General features: G+C 34.5%; 2 protein-coding genes across 3 annotated transcripts in view; one reads left to right on the plus strand and one right to left on the minus strand.

The window, feature by feature from the left end:
* Positions 1-231: 231 nt before the first annotated feature.
* On the plus strand, positions 232-2,217 carry LOC110610785 (BURP domain protein RD22). The gene is made up of 3 exons (XM_021750859.2): positions 232-392; positions 534-639; positions 1,012-2,217. The coding sequence occupies exons 1-3, from the start codon at positions 354-356 to the stop codon at positions 2,064-2,066; spliced, it is 1,200 nt and encodes a 399-aa protein (XP_021606551.2). The 5' UTR covers positions 232-353; the 3' UTR covers positions 2,067-2,217.
* Positions 2,218-2,296: 79 nt separating this feature from the next.
* LOC110610783 (helicase and polymerase-containing protein TEBICHI) overlaps positions 2,297-19,633 on the minus strand; it is a 30,276-nt gene continuing 12,939 nt past the window's right edge. Inside the window, exons 5-27 of one of the 2 annotated variants that reach the window (XM_043954767.1) lie at positions 19,543-19,607; positions 19,304-19,409; positions 18,996-19,196; positions 18,637-18,834; positions 18,252-18,413; positions 17,924-18,160; positions 17,499-17,711; positions 16,671-17,021; positions 16,287-16,439; positions 15,060-15,281; positions 11,998-12,216; positions 11,761-11,878; positions 10,211-11,400; positions 9,869-10,066; positions 9,454-9,713; positions 8,639-8,828; positions 8,430-8,537; positions 7,776-8,128; positions 3,567-3,675; positions 3,069-3,206; positions 2,752-2,848; positions 2,542-2,673; positions 2,297-2,421 (exon numbers count right to left, since the gene is read on the minus strand). In XM_043954767.1, coding sequence (XP_043810702.1) covers positions 2,573-2,673; positions 2,752-2,848; positions 3,069-3,206; positions 3,567-3,675; positions 7,776-8,128; positions 8,430-8,537; positions 8,639-8,828; positions 9,454-9,713; positions 9,869-10,066; positions 10,211-11,400; positions 11,761-11,878; positions 11,998-12,216; positions 15,060-15,281; positions 16,287-16,439; positions 16,671-17,021; positions 17,499-17,711; positions 17,924-18,160; positions 18,252-18,413; positions 18,637-18,834; positions 18,996-19,196; positions 19,304-19,409; positions 19,543-19,607 — 4,989 coding nt within the window. In that variant the 3' untranslated portion in view covers positions 2,297-2,421; positions 2,542-2,572. Of the gene's footprint in view, positions 2,422-2,541; positions 2,674-2,751; positions 2,849-3,068; positions 3,207-3,566; positions 3,676-7,775; positions 8,129-8,429; positions 8,538-8,638; positions 8,829-9,453; positions 9,714-9,868; positions 10,067-10,210; positions 11,401-11,760; positions 11,879-11,997; positions 12,217-15,059; positions 15,282-16,286; positions 16,440-16,670; positions 17,022-17,498; positions 17,712-17,923; positions 18,161-18,251; positions 18,414-18,636; positions 18,835-18,995; positions 19,197-19,303; positions 19,410-19,542; positions 19,608-19,633 lie in introns of those variants that run through there. The other variant, XM_021750858.2, reaches the window with a different exon arrangement.

Below are 19,633 nucleotides of genomic sequence, written 5' to 3' on the forward strand. Positions count from 1 at the left end.
CAATGAATGTCATGCACAAGACACGTCCCAAACTTGAGGAACCATTCGGGTTACATGCTATGCACAGAGAAATCAAACTGAAGACATCATTCGTTACCCCAGCAGCAGCACATAGATTCTTATTCATGTAACATCTGTCCCACCTGACACCTAGTATTCAAGTGAGCAAACCAGTAACGGTTGAGGAAATTAAAATGGTTGATAATGTAGAGAATGTGTTGCTATTCAACCTTTGTTGAAAAGTCTATATATAGAGCACAAGCCACTAGCTTTTTCTTCCATGTAAAGCTAATATTTTGGCTCTTTTATATCACTATAATTTGCTTGTTTTCTATTTCGGGTTGAGAGTTCAAATGGAGTTTCATCTCCCAGACATCCTTGTTTTTCTCGCTGTAAGCATCTGAATCTTCCTCTAGATTAATACAGGATAAGATCATTTCTCGTTTCTTAAGTATGTTTTGATAGTAATACAATCCTACTTATTTATCATACAAGAATATTATAAGAAAGTTCATACTTACCTCTTCCTGCAGATTGCGCTAGTGACATGTCATGCCGCCTCACCACCTGAGGAATACTGGAACTCAGTTCTGCCTAACACGCCAATGCCAAAAGCTGTCAAAGATCTTCTACAGCCAGGTCAGTACTCAAGATCTCAGACTATTCTTTACTCGGTTTCATCAGAAACAGAACTCCTATCAAGTATGCTTCACAGTCCATAATCAATACAGAATAAACATTTGGAGACGTTGGATTGGTCTCTTGAAGATGTCAACTTAACTCACTGAATATCACTTTAATTTCTAAATATTCATAAAGTATGTACATGTTTGTAAGGATGATGATGTCTGTCAAGTTACAAGCACAACAATATTACAGCAACAGCAATAATTGTGTCGTTTCATCGAGTTCAAAGATCTTGATCAACACACAAGTTGATTAATATCCTAGCTGCAAAAATGAATCTAGTCTCTTTTTCTAAGCTCCTCTAACTAACGTAGCTAATCGCAGACTTCATGGACCAAAAAGGCACTTCCGTCATTGTAGGGAAGGGAGGGGTAAATGTTGATGCAGGGAAGGGAAAGCCGGGAGGAACTACTGTTAATGTAGGGAAGGGCGGAGTAAATGTTAATTCAGGAAAAGGAAAACCCAGCGGCACTTCTGTAAACGTTGGGAAGGGTGGAGTAAATGTAAACACAGGGAAAGGAAAACCGGGTACTACTGTTAATGTGGGAGGTAAAGGCGTTGGTGTTAACACTGGAAAGCCTGGGAAGAGAACCAATGTAAGTGTTGGCAAAGGTGGAGTAACTGTTAACACTGGACACAAGGGAAAGCCTGTATATGTTGGAGTAAAACCAGGGCCAGACCCATTCGCCTACAATTATGCTGCCACCGAAAATCAACTTCATGATGACCCAAACGTGGCTCTATTTTTCATGGAAAAGGACATGTATCCCGGCAAAACCATGAACTTGCACTTTACCAAAAACACAAACCCAACAACTTTCTTACCACGTCAAATTGCCAATTCACTACCCTTTTCATCGAACAAGTTACCAGAAATTTTTAACCAGTTTTCAGTAAAAGAGGGATCAATGGAAGCTGAGATAATGAAGAATACAATCAGAGAGTGTGAAGAACCTGGAATTAAAGGAGAGGAGAAACATTGTGCAACTTCACTAGAGTCAATGATTGACTTCAGCACTCACATGCTTGGAAAGAATGTTCAGGCAATATCCACAGAGGTGGAAAACCAAACTCAGTTGCAGAAATATATAATTACAGCTGGAGCAAAGAAGATGGCGGGTGACAAATCTGTGGTGTGCCACAGGCAGAACTATGCGTATGCTGTCTTTTATTGCCATTCAACACAAACCACAAAGGCTTACATGGTTTCCTTAGAGGGTGCTGACGGAACAAAGGCTCAAGCAGTAGCAATCTGCCATACAGATACATCAGCTTGGAACCCAAAGCATTTGGCCTTCCAGGTGCTCAAAGTAAAGCCAGGAACAGTTCCTGTTTGCCATTTCCTTCCTCAGGACCACGTTGTTTGGGTTCCCAACTAGACGCCTGCAGAAATATTATACAGTTAGTCCCATCTTCAGTCATGACAGTTTATTGTAACTAAATGCCCACTGTATTTGGTTCTACATACTTCAGAACTTTTTACATAGCAGTGTTCGGTAATAAATAAAATCTCCTGTTCCATCTTCCTAAGCTCAACTATAGGATGGGAATTTGACCAGAGTCCCTACCCACAAAAAGATTACATGAGATGTAATGGTGAAAACACTAACCATATGAAAGAATAACCAGCAGAAATTGCCCTCCGTGATCTAAATGATCAACTAATGGTGAAACACACAAGGATTACCATGGGATCATATGTGCTGTTCCTTTTGGAAACAAAAATTGAACCCCCTAACAACGGAAGATATATAAATTCAGACATATATAGAGAGAGAGAGCATTAACACCGATTTACTATTTAAAGTCCTAAAGTAGGCTCTGAAAGATTATCAAACCCGTAACATCACTGACCTTTAAACTCTTCATTCAAGGACCATCTTCCTTAAGAATCAAGCACAAGAACTTCCATTTTACATTGACCGACCTCGAAAGGCTTCAAAGAACCCCATGTTCTTCCAACCTTTAGTTTGACTTGCAAAGGAACTGGAAAACATATAGTACAATACATGTTAACACGTACCATCAAAATATAGGGATATGTAAGTACACAATAATACATACCAAGAAGAGATGCAGCACTTTCCATGCTAATTTGTAACAATGATGCAGCTTCCTCTATCACAGAGGGATCTGTTTCCAAGACTAATTCATCATGTACCTGGACATTAATCAGAAAGAGTAACCATAAATTTCAGTCAAAAGATATTATTCAGAGATTACAGTCAGCATCAAACTTAGCTGCACTAGAAGGCTACACAAATAAGAGCAACAAGTATGTATCATATTTCTAATGTAGTATTTATTTAATTCCACAAGTTTTTGAGTTGTCCAACCAGAAAAGAATAAGACTAAGAATTAAAGCAATTTTCTCAGGTAACCTGCAGAAGAATTCGGCACCGCTGCTTCAGCATGTGAAACTTAGTTGCAAGTGAAGAGCTAGATTCAGGGCAATCAACTCCGACAATCACAGAGTATATATTTATCATTGCAATCTTAATTATATCAGCAGCAGATCCCTGCCAAAAAACAACTGTCAGAGCAAAAGTTTTACTCCCTCAGTCCCATAATTTGTCTACTTTACTTTTTCACACATATTAAGAAAGACAATTTTTTTTATTAACTTTCCAAATATACAAATCTTAAACACATTAATTTATATTAAATTTTATTAAATATTAAGAGATGTTTTGAGAGATCTCTTGAAAATAAAATAAAATTAAATAGGATTATAATAATCAATTTATATGTGATCATAGTATAAAAAAAGAAAGTGGACAATAATTTTAGAACAACTAAAAAAGAAAAGGTGGATAAAAATTATGGGACGGAGGGAGTATTACTTATGTGGACCTCTTACCAACCAAAACTAATTATACCTGACAGATAGAATTAACTGCTTGTCTTTGAGCTTTTGATTTTTCTTTACTGTTGCCATATTTTATTTTTGACAAGAAGCGCTTTCTTCCCATGAGGGTCTCCACATAACTGGATCAGAACAAATTAGATACAGCAGGAGTTCAGAACAAAATTGAACAGTCCACATCATTATCAAGTTAATTGACATTAATTAACATGTAGTCTAAACCCTCTTAGGTTCTGAAGAAGTTAGCTTCCACGAATCATAAAACATCAAAAGAAACTATGATTTGAGAAAAAGGGCAACATCCATGTTGAAAATAGATAAAAATATATATTCAATAATATAGAATGGAAGAACATCTTAACACATTTCATATTAACAATACATCACTTGTTCCAAAGAGAGAATAAGAGTGTGATAATGTCGTAATACAGAACAAGTAAAGAAGGAAAGACAATATAATGAACCAAGAATGTAAGTTCTAGGATATTATGCAATCAATAAGAACCAAGAAATAATGTATTAATAAAAGAAAACCAACAAAAAAACAATGTAAAACTTTTTGAAGAAAATACAAATTAAACCACTGATACAAAAAAATGAAAAAAAAAAAAAAAGGATACATAATCTGGATTAAAGTTTATAATTTAGCAAGGGAAATTTGTGAATGTCAAATACCCCTGATTCTATTTATGATACTTCCAATTCTAATGCTAATCAAATTTAATAAAAGAAGTAAAAATAGTGCAAATTTTAAGTTCTAGCCACCAAAATACAGTTTTAAGTACAAGAAAAATAAAATTAGGCTGATTACTTTAACAAAGTTCCACCAAAACTCTAATTTGGTTTCCTGTCACAACCAACAGTGCGAAACCAAGAAAAAGAAACTGATTCACAGTGTGTGAAAATTTTCATTTGGTTCTGTAAAATTAGAAGGAAGATTGGATAAATTAGCTTAATTACTCTCAAGCTTGTGATGGGTTAAACACAGATTACAGGAAAAAAAAACTAAATAGAAGAATCTAAACTAGATAGGATAGTTATTTTACGGGCAATATTTAGGCATATAACAAATATTTCTAATTACTAAGTGATTTCCTAATCTTTTGTAATTTCCTAATTAAGTCATATTACTGTTTATAGTGCTTAATTCAATAGGTTCAATTCTTTTATTTTGTTCTCTTTAAACATTATCTTTTTCAAATTAAAGCAATAATTAAAAAGATATTCTGAAAAAACATGTGACCTTTTTATGATTATCTATTATACTATCCATTCATCATGGTTGTGGTCGCAAAGCAACATATACTGCTAATGGTGGCACCACTGCCACATTGGATAGTTATTTCTTGTAATAAAAAAGAAAAGTACAATTTTCTTAACAGTTTTTTTAAATTTTAAGTTAATAGAAAGTAAAAATTGGTTTTGTATTCTAAAAGAGCTCAAATGGATGAGCAATAATGGCGAGCCATACAACAGAAGATAGCCTTCTTCTTGTAACAATTCTCACCATGGAAGTGATTCCACTATCAGTCAATAGAAAAATTCAAACTCAAGACTTATTTTCATAGACAAAAAATTAGTGCTCAAGATAAAGTTTGTTTTTTATTTTTCCAACCATCACCCATTACAATTCTAATCTCTCTATTAGTAAATTTTACTCAAAATCATCCACCAATTAAGATAAGATTATTTTCTTATTTTTCTTGTCAAGATAAAAGGTAGAGTTACCTTAAGTTTTATTATTATTATTATAAACTAACAATGATTTTATTTAACTAATCTATATAATGTACACTTACCATAAAATTCAATAGATACTTTTATAAAATCATATAAATCACAATTTAGAAAAAATAAACCTATAATAGAAAAAATAAACCTATAATTTTATTAATACAAATAAAATTTTTATTCTTAATACAGTTGTATAAAATCTTAAACCATGATCCTGTGGATAAGATTTTGAATTCTAACTTTATATTATAAAATATATAAAAGAGCCTAATATATTTTAAATTCATTTGTACAAAACGAAGTTTACTTATATATATATATATAGTTTTACATTCTTGGACAAAAAAGAATAGAAATTTTGTTTCTTGTTAAATTCTGTATATAATCTAGAATATATTTATAATAAATAAATACATATGTTTTTGCATTCCTTTAAAAAATTAATTTAAGAGTTCAGCAAAACTCTAAGCACTTGCACAAAAAGAGGGGAAAAAAAAAGTCATCTCAATTTCAAAGGAGGCTACACCTTGAGCTTAGTGTCCTTGATGTCTTTATAATTATACTTCTGTTTTAAATTTTTTTAAAAAAAAGAACAGAAACACACGTATATATACACAATTGCATAAGCTTTCAAATTTCAAATAATTATTAACAAGATAAATATTATTCATTAAAAAATGCAAAAGAAAAGTGTACTCTATTAGGCTTCATTCAAATATGCTTATGTTTAAAATGGTCGAGCATTTGAATTTGTGTTTCAACTGAAAAATTATAAAATTTCAACATGATATTAAACTCAAGTACCTCATCATTTGAAAAATCACAGCTTTGTAAATATAGCCTCAATGTCATGTCATAATTAATCACCACAACAATATTCGTATGAAATGAATTCAATTTAAAATAAAAATAATAATAAAGTATCATTGTTACTGAGTTGACAACGCATGAAATTACAATTTTTTTCTTCTAATTTTATTTCTAATTATCAAGCTTGGCCACAAGCATTGCTGGTAATCTTATAGCTTATAGCTTATTTTGGAGAGGTAAACTTATTAGATAGGTACATAGATAATTTAACTATCTAAATTTATTTAATAAAAAAATATTGACATTGTTGATGCATATAGTTTAATTGAATTCTTCGTAACATATTCTTCGTCTTTGATTAATATATAACAATAATAAATCTATCTAAATCTATCCTCTATATTTTCTACAACGTGTGTGTGTTCACCTAAAAACCCATATACACTCCTATTCTGCACTATAATCAATTTAAAATTTTCAAATAAGCCCCATTAATAAAAACAATCACAAACCTAAACCTACAAGGAAATTTTAGCCTTAAAAATCATCATAGTACAAGTAAATCTCAATCCTAAACATAAAATGATATTAATATTGTTGAATCCCACATCGATTGTGGAAAGGGTAATGTGCCCCTTATATGAGCCATAGGCACTCCTCCCTTTGAGCTAGCTTTTGGACTGAGTTAGACCTAACACAAATTTAACATGACATCAGAGTCTCTCCATCCGATGTTGGCCGTTCTATAAATATGTCACGTACCAGTAGCTATCTTTTCAAGTGAGTTAGACCTAACCCAAATTTAGCACGGTATCAGAGTCTCTCCATTCGATGTTGGGCCTCCAATAAATATGTCACGCACCAGTAAAATTATGAGCGTGAGGGGATGTGTTGAATCCCACATCGATTGTGGAAAGGGTAATGTACCCCTTGTATGGGGGCATAGACACTCCTCCCCTTGAGAGTTAGGTCTGACCCAAATTTAACAAATATAAAATACTCCCGTGGCATATGAGTCCTTTTAGCTTTTACAACAACAACGAAGCCCTAACTAGTTTGAGTTATGTATATCCTTTTTGCCATCTAGCTCTATTTGAAACTAAATCAGCATCAATATCCACAAACTGTATACCTTTCAATACTACTTCCCTCCGTTTCTTTTAGGTCTCCATTTTTCCCTTCTCACTCATTCCACCTTTAACTTATCACATTTCTGCACTAAGGCATTCAATTCTTGAACATGACAAAACCATCTCAATCAACATTATCTTCTTGTTTTTCTCCAATTTGTCCTACATTGCACCCTCCAAAGAATGTGGTCACTCCTAATCTTATCCATTTTGCTTTTTTTTTTTTAATTTAGCTGATAAAAAATTTTGATTTAATAAAGTATCTCATATTTTCTCATTTTTATAAGCATGTTCAATAAATACATTTTATTACTAAATATAGCCAAGACTTTGAGCAAATATTTAAAAAGGAACGGACGTTATAAATTATTATTAGCATATAATATAACAACAACAACAACAATGATGATAATAAATAATATGACATAAGTATAAGAGAAAAAATACAAGATGCAAGTGCAACACATGCTTCAAAAACTAGTACCAAACTACCAATAGAAGTAAGTAAAGGGTAATTCAATAAGACACATATAGCCTTAGTGCCTTACCCATTTCTACGGCAGGAACCAACTGCTTCAAGGAGCCACAAAGCAACGCCAGGAAAAGAACCTTTGAAGCTTTTAATTTTTTCTGCAGCTTCCTCTGAACTGCAATTCAGCTGTTCTGCAAGAGTGTTGGCACCCATTCCATAAAGGATTCCGTACACCAATCTTTTCGTCTGATCTCTCTCATCTGATGCAACAGAATCTTCTGGCTTCCCAGTCCATCTTGCTGCCATCATGGTGAAAACATCACCATGTGGATTACTGAGGAGTTCAATTAATGAGGCATCTTTAGAGAAGTGAGCCATCAGGCGCAATTCTATTTGAGAATAATCTGCTGTTAACAGTAGCCAATTGTCCTACAATGAGAATTAGGGCAACTTAGACTATTCGATTTCCTCCAAAAAAGGGGGGAAAAAAAGATGCTAATGTACAGAACAGATAATCCACGAAAGGCTCACAAGGTTAATCTTAAATGAAGAAATGCTATTCTAGCTTGCAGTCTCTAGAGACCTTAGAAAAGGCACTATCCAATAATTCCTGTTTTTCCAGATACAATCGGTTTTCTTTTCGATTTGAAATTGAGATATATAGTATGTGCTTAAACAAATAAATTCATGTCAAAACCATCTAGCAAGTCACAAGACAAATGACCATTACCTGAGTAGGAACAAAGAAGTCACGAGCATTTATTTTATAATGATTACAATCATCATCACGTCCATTTTCATCCACACCCATGCTGAATTCAACCATATGCTCAACACACTGCATAAATCGAAAAATAGTATACAACACTGAAAAACTAGAAAACACTATAAGAATAATAATTTAACATTAGAAAGAAAAGTAGTAGACATAACAGCAACCTGAAGATTAGGTTCTTCCATTGAAAGCCGTCCAGTTGATGTAGATGTCTGGAGCCAGTGACCATGTAGTGTGTACTTCTGTGTCCTCATAGATATCCTAGCCAGTGAGCATATCGAACCCAGTGTACAGTTTAAAAGCTTTGCTAATGTCCGGTGCTCTTTAATGACTTGAATAATAGGATGCTCATTTCTGAAAAGAACCAAATTCTCTTAATGTACTCAGATTACAGTTACCATGAACTGTTAAGACACAATATTATATTGACATTGCAAAATACATAAACAAACTGTGGGAAAGAGGCAACAATGAACCCAGTAGGTATCTTTTAAACAAGGTCCAAGGGCTTGCAAATGACATTACATCAAGAAAAAACGCGCTGGACAACATTCCATCAAACTGTAGAATCAAGTAAATGCAAAAGCATAACATCAACTCCACTAGCTGCACCTCCATTACATATAACATGTATAAATTTAAATACAACACATCTCATACAGTAACATTCTGTAAGATATGAAATATACCGAGTCAACAAGCAAACTCCATAAACATTTAAGCATTCAGATGTTAGCAATTGAATGAATTTTGATGTTAAGGGTGCATTTGGAGGAGGCATAATGATTGCATCCTACTCTGGTTGATTAATCCTGTGTCAAAGACTCCTTCCAAGTTAACATTTCCTCATTTGACAATTAGCAAAATTTTGCATAAAGAAATTTCATTCATTCACTTCAGCGAACGAAATTGCAAGATGTATTTTGGTATAGATTTCAAGTTAAGTTAATTACAAAAGGAGGAAAGATACCGTCTATACCTTAACAAATCCAAACAATGTTTGTCAGTACTTGGATGCAGTTTCCCTTTACCATGCCCTTCTGGTATGGGCAGCTTCAAGTGCCCATACAGCACATTTGCAATATCTGCTGCTGTATACAGTGAGAATGTCATGCCAGCCAGTTCATAGGCCTTCTTCTCGAGACTCCTTAGCTTTCTCCCCAGCACTTTACGAGCTTGAAGGCATCCTTCCATGTCAACACCTATCCCGCAAAGCTCCATTTCAGCAAGAACATTAACCTAACACACACATATGAACAATAATGTAGCAGTCAAAATATCAAGTCTCCAAGGAATTATGTAGCAAAACTAGAGCTGGACCAGTATAATTATTAGGGATGATAGAATTTCAAGTGTCCAGTTCTAAATATAGGAGGAAGAATGAGAAATATTACCAATGGGATCTCAATATTGTTAAGCGGTTCAAAAAGTCCCTCAGAAACAAGTAACTTCCAAAGAACAGCGCACAGAGCTCGTGTTTGTGCAACACGACGACAGCAACCATTATGAGCAGCTCTACGCATCTGATTCTTCCACCTTCCATTCCGATTAGCAGCTGCAACAGCCTCACTGGGTAACCTTCTCTTGACTTCCTGCACCATCATTATAACAACTTAAGCAATCCAATCAATGCCAATACCTAAAAATGATGGACAATGATTTAAAAATTTGATCACTTGACCTTACAAAAATGGCATACTAAAATTTCAAGTTTTTTGTAAGGACTTTTAGACTACCTTCTCCAAGTTTGGATTAGAGCTTCTCTCCTCATCAGGCCAAAGAACCCATGCCACAACACACATGTCAATTCCTTCTTTAATATTAATTGGGGACAACAAGAAGTGTGAACTATCCAGGAGTTCAAGATCCAAACTTTTAGAAAGATTCATGCAGCCAAAACTCTGAATGGAAACTGCAGCTTTCTTGAGCACCTGAATCTGAATTTTCAGATTCCAAGTGAATTTTTTGACCTCTCTCTTCCCCATTATTTCACCAATCCGGATCCATCTATGCCTAACTATCTCTAACCAATTCTCATCGAGTAGAGCATTCCTATGGTTCTCAGTCCACAGGAGATCTTTCGGAAGATTGACATAGTACACAGGAGAGTTTTCCCAACAGATGGCCATACCATGTATTTCAAAGGGTGTGATGGAATTTACTTCAGATCTTTTATTGTAATGGAGGTCAAAATAGAATTCTTGGGCAGTGTCCCAGAGAGCCAAGAAAGAATCAAATCCACCAGGAGTATTACTTGCATTAATAGGGCCCTTCTCCCAGGCGCTATCCATGTTGCCACCACATAAACTCTCTCTACTACACTGTTCATGTACATCAGAATGAATATTTATGCCATGTATTTCAGTGCCATCACCATCTTGTCCTGACTTTACAGATAGGACCACAACTTCATTTGGGTTATGGTCGCTAGTAGTATGGTTGTGGTTATGGTTACTAGTAGAATCCAGCTCAGTACCAAGGGTCAAAGACTTTTCAAAGGGCATTATAGAATTTGCAAAACCACAGTTCTGTTGCACCAGATCAGAGGATTTTACCTCTACTGGAGCCACCAAGTCAACATCTTTTGTTTCCATCAACTTGATCCCACTTTCCAAAGTGACTTTAGCAGAATTCTTTCCACCTTCTATGCACAGGACAGGTGAAACATGGTCTCTTTGTTCTAAACAAAGAAAGCTATTAGTGGTGTCATCTCCAGATAATTTACTTGTATTACCTTGCTCAACCACATTTATAGAAGCATTCAGTAATGAGGGTTGAGAAAACTGTGGGACACTGAGCCCAAGAGATCTAAAAGCTGAGAAAGCAGCAGCCCTTGCCTCTTCAGCTTTATCAAGGACAATTTTTCGAGCTCCATTCTTAATTTTCTTCGCAACTCCCAATTGTATGCGTCTCTGCGCTGAACCCTCTACAATCATTTTATTGAAATGTTAATTTGATGATTAAATTTCAAATCTTTCATACATGCAGTACATAGAAAAAGTACATGTGAAAGGCAATACGGAGGGAAATGCAGGACAAAGAACCATCACATAGAAGCCATAGGATATGAACTATGAACCCTAAGACTTGATGTGGAGTTGGGACCATAATGAACAAACAGCATGGGTATACCAAGCAAATCCACCATATTAAATAAGAAACAAAAATTTATTACGTTCCTAGCAATTCTTCAGATATGAAATTTAAGCAGTCATAATATAGCATTCATCTACCACTGGGATCAACACAACTGAAGCTATATGCCTAAAATTCTAACAAAAGTCACCTTGAGCAGCCCATGATGTGGATTCAAAAAGTGCTCTAACTATTTCAGAAATAGAAGCTTCAGCAATCGCGAGGGGTGTACGCAACCCTGCTTTATACAATGATCTTGCTCGAGAACCCTAAAAAAGAGCATATGGACATAGAAAGTAAAGACAAACATCAATGTCAATGGCATGTCATGCAACCACTCGGACTTTTAGCAAAGCCAAACAGTAAAAGAGGAGATGCACTTAGTTACCTTAACATATGGAATAGTGGTAAGCTCCACAATCTCTGCTCTCACTCCAAAAGAAACACGATTTTGGAACTTTGCAACCAAGCCTTCCAAATCATACCATCCAAGTCTTTCACAAAACAAAGAAACCATGGAAGCAAACCTTCCAGAATTTTCTTGTAAGGCTTGAACCATGCCTCTAGCAACCTTGAAAGCTTCACAAACCTCAGCTACAGGTGTTTCCTTTATCCAAGTATTTGACATGTATTAAGCAATGCAGGGAAAACAAGAACTCAAATCTATAGCAATAACAGGTAGCTGTAGTACCGAAGACATCAAGAATAATATTTAAATTATCATGTGGATATATAAGATGACATAGAACCACAAAGAACAACCATAATAAACTCTCAAATTTAATTAATTCCTTAATTATCAATGATACTAACAATAATAATTTCTACTAAAATACCTAAATTACATAGGTCATAGTAGACTATTAAAAGTTCCAAAATTGAAATATGTAATTGGGAATAAGAACCAACACTAACTAGGAAATTCTAAACAAAAGGATCCATAAGTAACTAAAATATTGTTTCCTAATTAAATTTCCTAAATAAGAGAAACCTAAACTTCCTAATCATAACTAAAGATTAAAAATCAAATAAAAATAATTTTTAAATATGAGTTTCCTTAATTGCATCAACGTCCTCCGATTGGAGAGAACTCAACCTCCACTTTTATAGCATAGAAGAATCATGAACTAAATTTGGAGATCTAGTAGCTATCTTTTTCGTTAGTAGCAATAAGATTGAAAAATGAATTGTTTCTTTCCTTCGCATCTCCAAGAACATTTTTCTGATGGAAAGGTTCTTCACTCCATTATGAAAAAAACAAATTGATGAATTTACACTTTCCATTGTCTTCTTATGGGTTTTTTTTCTATTTTCCTAGAATAGCTTCCTCAAACATTTCTGGCTCCATCTTATCAGGTTCTTTCTCTAGAATAGGTACATTAAAATTTCCCAACTCAATCTTATTTTCTTGGATTCAAGATAGTCTCAACTATCAAAAATTGGATTCTTCATGTAGAAAGATAAGGAAGAACTAGTGCTGCCTGAAATTGAAACAAAAATGAGCAGAATTTTTTAGTGGGAAGAAGGAAAGGAAGCCCAGTATTTTAAGGCACTGACACCATGTTAAAAGATAAGGAAGAAATTGCTGAAGCAGAAGCTTAACAATTTCTTCCTTATCTTTTAACATGGTATCAAAGCCATAAAATGTTGGGCTTCCTTTCTTCCCACTCAAAAATTCTGCTAATTTTTGTTTCAATTTCAGGTGGCACTAGCAGTATCTTCCTTCTTATTCTTTGTTAGTGGTGCTGTTTCTACTTGAAACTGCACCTCATCCTTGTTTTCTTCAAATCACTGTAACCAGCTGCAGCTCTCTTCAAATCAAAGCCTTAAAAATTCTGGGTTGTCTTAAAAAATCTGGGTTGTCTTTTCCTACTTTATGTTTCTCGTCAAAGCTATGGGGTTTGAGTCCCAAAAGCTATTTCACTTCTTCTGGGTTTGAGTCTCCAATTGTCGGTTTTAGACCCAAGCTATTCATCTTCTTATCATTCTTATGATTTGAGAACCAGGGGTTGAAGTTCCATTCCTCTCCTTCATTAGGGCCAAGGCAACTGTTGAAGTCCATACTCTCTCCTCTTTCTCCCTCATTAAAGCCAAGAATCAAAATCCTACTATAGAACAAATGATTGAAATGTCTACTATTTTTACCATTTTTCTCCTCCGTTTCTCAAGAAAAGAAACAGATCCAAGTTATAAAAAAAATTTTAAAAAAAGAATAATGGAACAGACATGAAAAAAAGACTCAAGAAGACCACTTCCATCTTCCAGAAGATGTTTTTGCAATTGGAAGACCAGCAGCTTTTTGACTTTACTTGCTTAACCTGTTGAAGTGTTTTTGAGGATGTTCTTTAGGTCTTGTATGTGCTGGAAATTGACCCTTACGGTGTATTTGTCTTTAAATTTCGGCTGACATAAAATCAGGTGGTTAAGGGAATGGTGTGATTTTCAAAGGCAAAAAGAATAGATATAGCACCAGATTATTTTTCTACAAATTCCACCACTATAGGAAAGAAAAGCTAATGTTGCTCGCAAATTACAGTGTTGTGGGACAGAAAATGTGGTACTGCTTGTTGACCTTGCCCTTCTATTTCTCATTCCTGCAAGAGTTACCCCTTTTTTGTTTGTGTCCTTGTTAGAAATGGCTGCCCAACTTAAGATTCAAGGTAAGTTGGTTCAGGGGTTGTCTTAAATGTGGTAATTGCAAAGCGACTGTACTTCACTATAAAAGTTGTTTCCATGAAAACTATAAACACTAATTCATAACTCTAAAACCGTGTTGCAGGACTCCAAGAAATCATCAAGACACGATCAGTTGAATGCATTTGGTGGATGAAAAATAGCCACGTGTCCAAGAGAGATTGAGAGGGAATAAGAAATCTCAGTTGAGCTATCTCTGATAACAAATTGGTATTGAACTGCAAAGAACAATTTAAGGGACATAATATACTTTACAATCTAAATTGATTCAGCATTTATAGACTATAACTAGTCCTTCTACTACTAGGGTTGACAATCTTGATATAGAAAAATACTAAACTAACCTAATTAGGAATATACAACCAACGCTAAGTAGGAAATTCCTAAATAATTAAAATACCACTGCCGAATTAAATTTTTTAAATAAGCAAACTTGAAAAATTCCTAATTAGAATACAAAATATGAACGAAAGATGCTCATTTTACAAAATAAAAATTAAATAAAAATAATTCCTGATTTTGAATTTCCTTGCTGCATCATAAGCATTATATGAGTTAAATTTATCTCTTTTGGACGGAAAAAAAAGCCATAAGCACTCGTGTTAAAATATGGACATAATGGCATTACAAATTGATGCATATACTTCAAATAAATGTGCAAAAAAAATTCTCTAAAGCACAAATAAGACGTTAAGTTGTAAATTTTCAGTACTGATCAAAAAAGAAGAAAGGAAGAAAAGCAAAAAAGTGTGAAACCTGGACCAGTCTTGATAGGATAAGAGCAACATAAAATCGTCTGCAAACTCGAAGTGATTGCTCCTCTGAAATCACATTGTTGTTTGAATTCCTATGTCGAGTTTCTAACTTTCCATGCAACTCTTTCATATTCTTGGTAGGCCTGTTCAATGTGCGCATAGGTGCTCCATGTGCCATACGCATCAAAAATGGTTCCAAAACTCCAACTCGATTTCCAACAGACTTCCATCCAGAAAAATGTGAAATGAAAAATACAAGTGAGATTCTTTTAACAAAGACACAAACCATTAAAACTATATACGACAGCCCGACATAAGAATCAAAAGAAAAATGTGAATAAGGGAAGAGAGAGATATGATCTCAATATTGTAGTATTTTGTAGTTTGGTCCAATATTCCTTTCTTCTTTTCTTTTTGAGGGGAAGAGAAGGGGCTAGGACATGTTCAACCATACCAATAATAGCTAGGCATACAGCAAGGCAACATTAATTGTGTCTATAATTTTTAATATATGATTTTTTTCTCTTTTAAAATACTATTGCTAATCTAAATTTTAACAAGTTGATATACCAAAAAGTCCAAAAATTTATTGATGCGAAAAAGTTGTATATATATTCAATCAAAGGATTGAGCTCTTTTGGCATCTAAACCTTTTTATAACTGTGATAATTTGATGAGTCATGAGATAGGTTGCCGTTGAACAACATCCATGTGACAGAAAGTTGAAATTTTGTAGGATGTTGGAGCAGACTTCGGGAATTCTAGAAGAAACTCAGTTTCAAATGCTAAACACACTTCATTTGGTATACAAGACTACAAGCCTAGATGTATCTCTTATGGACCGCAATGCATTATTTGCAGTAAACAGACCCTAAAAGGTCAGCACTCCACACACATGTGTGTGCACGTATACATACAAACACACACACAAGGATAATTGAATTTGGGAAATATGTTGATTTAACTTTAATTGCAAAATTAGGAAGATTATATTTCCACCATATAGAAAATATTAGTAGTAATTCAATCACTAGAAGCTCTATTAGGAATTAATATTTTATTTTATTTGGAAATTTTCATTTTTTAGGATTCTTAAATTTTACTATAAATACAAGTGTTATGTACATATTATAGTAACTTGAATTATTATGATATTAATGAAAATTGAGAATTAATAGAGTTTCTAGACAATTTGTTTCCCTTCCTTCTTGTTCTACAAATATTTTACCTTATCAAGAGGAGACAGCTCCATGAACCTCTCATAATACAGTTCCCAATCTGGCTCAACTTCAACATTGATTGGCGTGACTAAATACACAAGATGCAAGTCAGATGCAAGCACAAATCCTTCTCTTGCTCTGGAAAGGTCATCCAGCACAATCTAAATGAAAAAATCAAAAAAAGATGATCATTGCAAGCACAGGCTCATATAAATTGGTTTAGCCAGAGATGTAAGGGAGAATGAGAGAATCAACTGGAGAACCAAGCAAATAATTAGAAAAAAAAGAACACTAAAGCAAATAAATAAATAAAGAGGAGAGGGGAAAAAAGGAGGAAAACCACTGGATTGAAACTAAATAAGACATGAAAATAAAAAATCACAAATCTTTACCAGTGATTCTTCAGGACAAAGAGAACTACCAAAAGCTGCACGTCCAAGTGGTGTGGTGCTATATAACTTCGTATCATCACTCCATTCAAGAAATTTTCTGTGGCACAACCACCGAAGAGAATCCTGCGCTGATTTCACAACATCTCTGAATGGTTTAGTAGAATTTAAAAGAGTGCATCTAACATATCGATGAATATCATTAGCAGTTTGAACAATTCCACCAGCCACAACTTCCAAAATTGCATGAGTCATTCCATTTTTATCTTCAGAGAGACAAGACTGCAAAGGTGGACAGCTTTCATTAAGCAATCCCATAATTCTTTTGAGTTCTTCAGGTTTGCAAATAAGTATCTGGATATGAAAAAACAAATAATTGTTACTGATATTCTGAAATAAATTTATACCACAGTCAAAATAAGTTTCAAGTGGAAAGAGAAAAAAAATTGAGAGGGGCGCGATAATACGTTAGGTGTGAGCTATATAATGAGCATGCGCCTCCGTCGCATAATTTTTGTCCACTTTACTTTTTCATACATATTAAGAAATATAATTTTTTATTAACTTTACCGTTATACCCATCTTAAATATATTAAACTTTATTAAATATTAAGAGATATTTTAAGAGGTTTCTTGGAATTAAGACAAAATTAAATAAGGTTATAATAGTCAATTTATATGTTATCATAGTCTAAAAAAGGAAAGTGGATAATAATTTTGGGACAACCAAAAAAGAAAAATTGGACAAAAATTATAGGACGGAGGAAATTCAACAAGTAAGAACTAAGATGATATCGCAGGAAAAAGCATCAAAAAGAAAATGAAACATACACTTTCTCCTTTAGTGTCAATTCCAGTCCGACCAGCCCGACCTGCCATCTGTCTGTACCTTGTCCCATCAATAAAATCACGACCTATCCTAGGCTGTCGAAAAATGACCCTCCTGGCAGGGAGGTTAACTCCAGCAGCTAAAGTAGAAGTAGCAGTTAAGACGCGTAGAAGGCCTTTGCGGTAGCAACTTTCTATAATTTCTCTTTCCTCAACCTGTAAGAAATCAATAGACCAGCCCAATCCTTCAAAAGTATATAAAATAAGTCAATGAAAGAAAATATGTACTCTAAATAACAAAGTATAAAATGCATGTATGTGGTCAGCAGGAGTAAGAAACATACTAATCAACTTATGTCAAAATATTGAAAATAAACCCTACACAAACAACAAATCGGAAACCAGGGAATATGAGTAAGAAGCCATACTGTGAGGCCAGCATGATGATATGCAACACCAGAAGGAAAAGTTTCTTCTAATGTAGGATCCAACCCCACAGGGCATCTTCTCAATGCATCAATAGCTGAAGAAATATCAAGAAAATCACTACTATTCTGAATGTTAACAGTAAATTGCTTCAAGAACTTTGAAATGTGCTTGGCAGTCGATTCACATCCTTTTCGGCTTGAGCAAAATATTAACACTGAATGACCCTCTTGAACAACCTGATAAAACGTGAAAATAACTCAAAGTGATTCAACTTTCAAATAATTCCTGGTTATGGATTCATTTGAATAAGAAAGCAGCTACTCCTACCTCATTGCACAGTTCCACAATATGGTCTGGATCTTTACCACCAAGGTCAGCTGCTCTTGGAATTGTTCTGACAATATCCATTTTCTTGTCATAAATAGTGTTGCCAACTTTAATAAATTCCTCTAGTGGAACAGGTCGGAAATCTGTCTGGTATAATGCTGCCTGCACATCAATTTGCCGAAAATAAGCTGATACTGCATTTGAAAGCAATTCATAAATATAATATAATAATGCATTATATGTAAAGAAATACACATACAATGCCTAAACTTTTGCAGGGGAACATATTTATCCACCCACAATAGACTCACCCAACCCAAGGCTGAAAAAGCCACACAATAAAAAGTTCAGCTTGATTAGAAAAACTCCTCATGATACCACTTACTTGAAGCCAATCAGCAACTGCTGCCACATTTGGCATGGTTGCACTCATCCCAACAATTTGTAGACCATGAGCAGGATCACCCTTACTGCTTGTACCTGAGCTTTCCCCACTGCTAGATTCTGAATTGCCTTCACCAGAAGCATAACGAAGCTTTGTCAGCAAAAGTTCCAAAAGATAACCCCTACTCTGATCACCAACCTGTAAACAAACATAAGCCTCAAAATTGTCTATATGACATTCGTCCAAAGCATGCAAATCTAAACAAGTGACATTTAGAAGTAATACCAAAAGTTATTTAACATTTATACGTACAATATGCAAAATATACAAATTTTACAAGGAGCACATATTCAAAATACCATGTGCAGTTCATCTATCACAATGATTCCAATTTCTGATAAACGGCCCTCTTCCAGCAGTCTATTTATTAATGAGTTTGCTTTCTCTATTGTGCAAACAGCTACAGAAGTATCTTTAGGAAGTGTTCCACCACCTTGGTTTCCATAGTAACTCCGGACATGCTTACCAAGTGGTTCCAAAAGGCTCTCCAGATGTTCAGCCTGGAATAATTAGGACAGAGATCAAATGTGCATGGTATTGACGCAAGTAGTAACCAACCTACAAGTAATAGCATATACTAATACCAGGATGGGAAAAATTCAAATACCTTTTCTGCACAAATTGATACATAAGGAAGTACAAGAAGTGCAATTTTCCCAGTAATTATGACCCGTCTTAGCATCAAAATTTCTGCAACAAAACTTTTACCAGCACTGTGGCAAAGGAAACAAGATTAAGCTGCTACCAACAGAAACCTAATAATAAAAGGGAAAACTTCTACAATCAACACAATATTTGAGAAGCAATATCACTGGTGCAAGAGAAATAAAGCAAGTTTAAAAATACCTAGTAGATGCACAGTACACAAGATTCCTTCTTTGTAAAACTCCATCCACGTTAAGACAGTCTACCTGGAAAATTAAACATATGAATACCT

This window comes from Manihot esculenta, chromosome 3 (genome assembly GCF_001659605.2).
Source record: "Manihot esculenta cultivar AM560-2 chromosome 3, M.esculenta_v8, whole genome shotgun sequence".
Taxonomy (NCBI): Eukaryota; Viridiplantae; Streptophyta; class Magnoliopsida; order Malpighiales; family Euphorbiaceae; genus Manihot; species Manihot esculenta.

Excerpts from the sequence above, each read along its gene's own strand:
- LOC110610785 (XM_021750859.2), top strand. The coding sequence starts at position 354 with ATGGAGTTTCATCTCCCAGACATCCTTGTTTTTCTCGCT. Across the intron at positions 393-533 it reads ACATCCTTGTTTTTCTCGCT|ATTGCGCTAGTGACATGTCA; the intron begins GTAAGCATCTGA and ends CTCTTCCTGCAG. Across the intron at positions 640-1,011 it reads CAAAGATCTTCTACAGCCAG|ACTTCATGGACCAAAAAGGC; the intron begins GTCAGTACTCAA and ends AGCTAATCGCAG.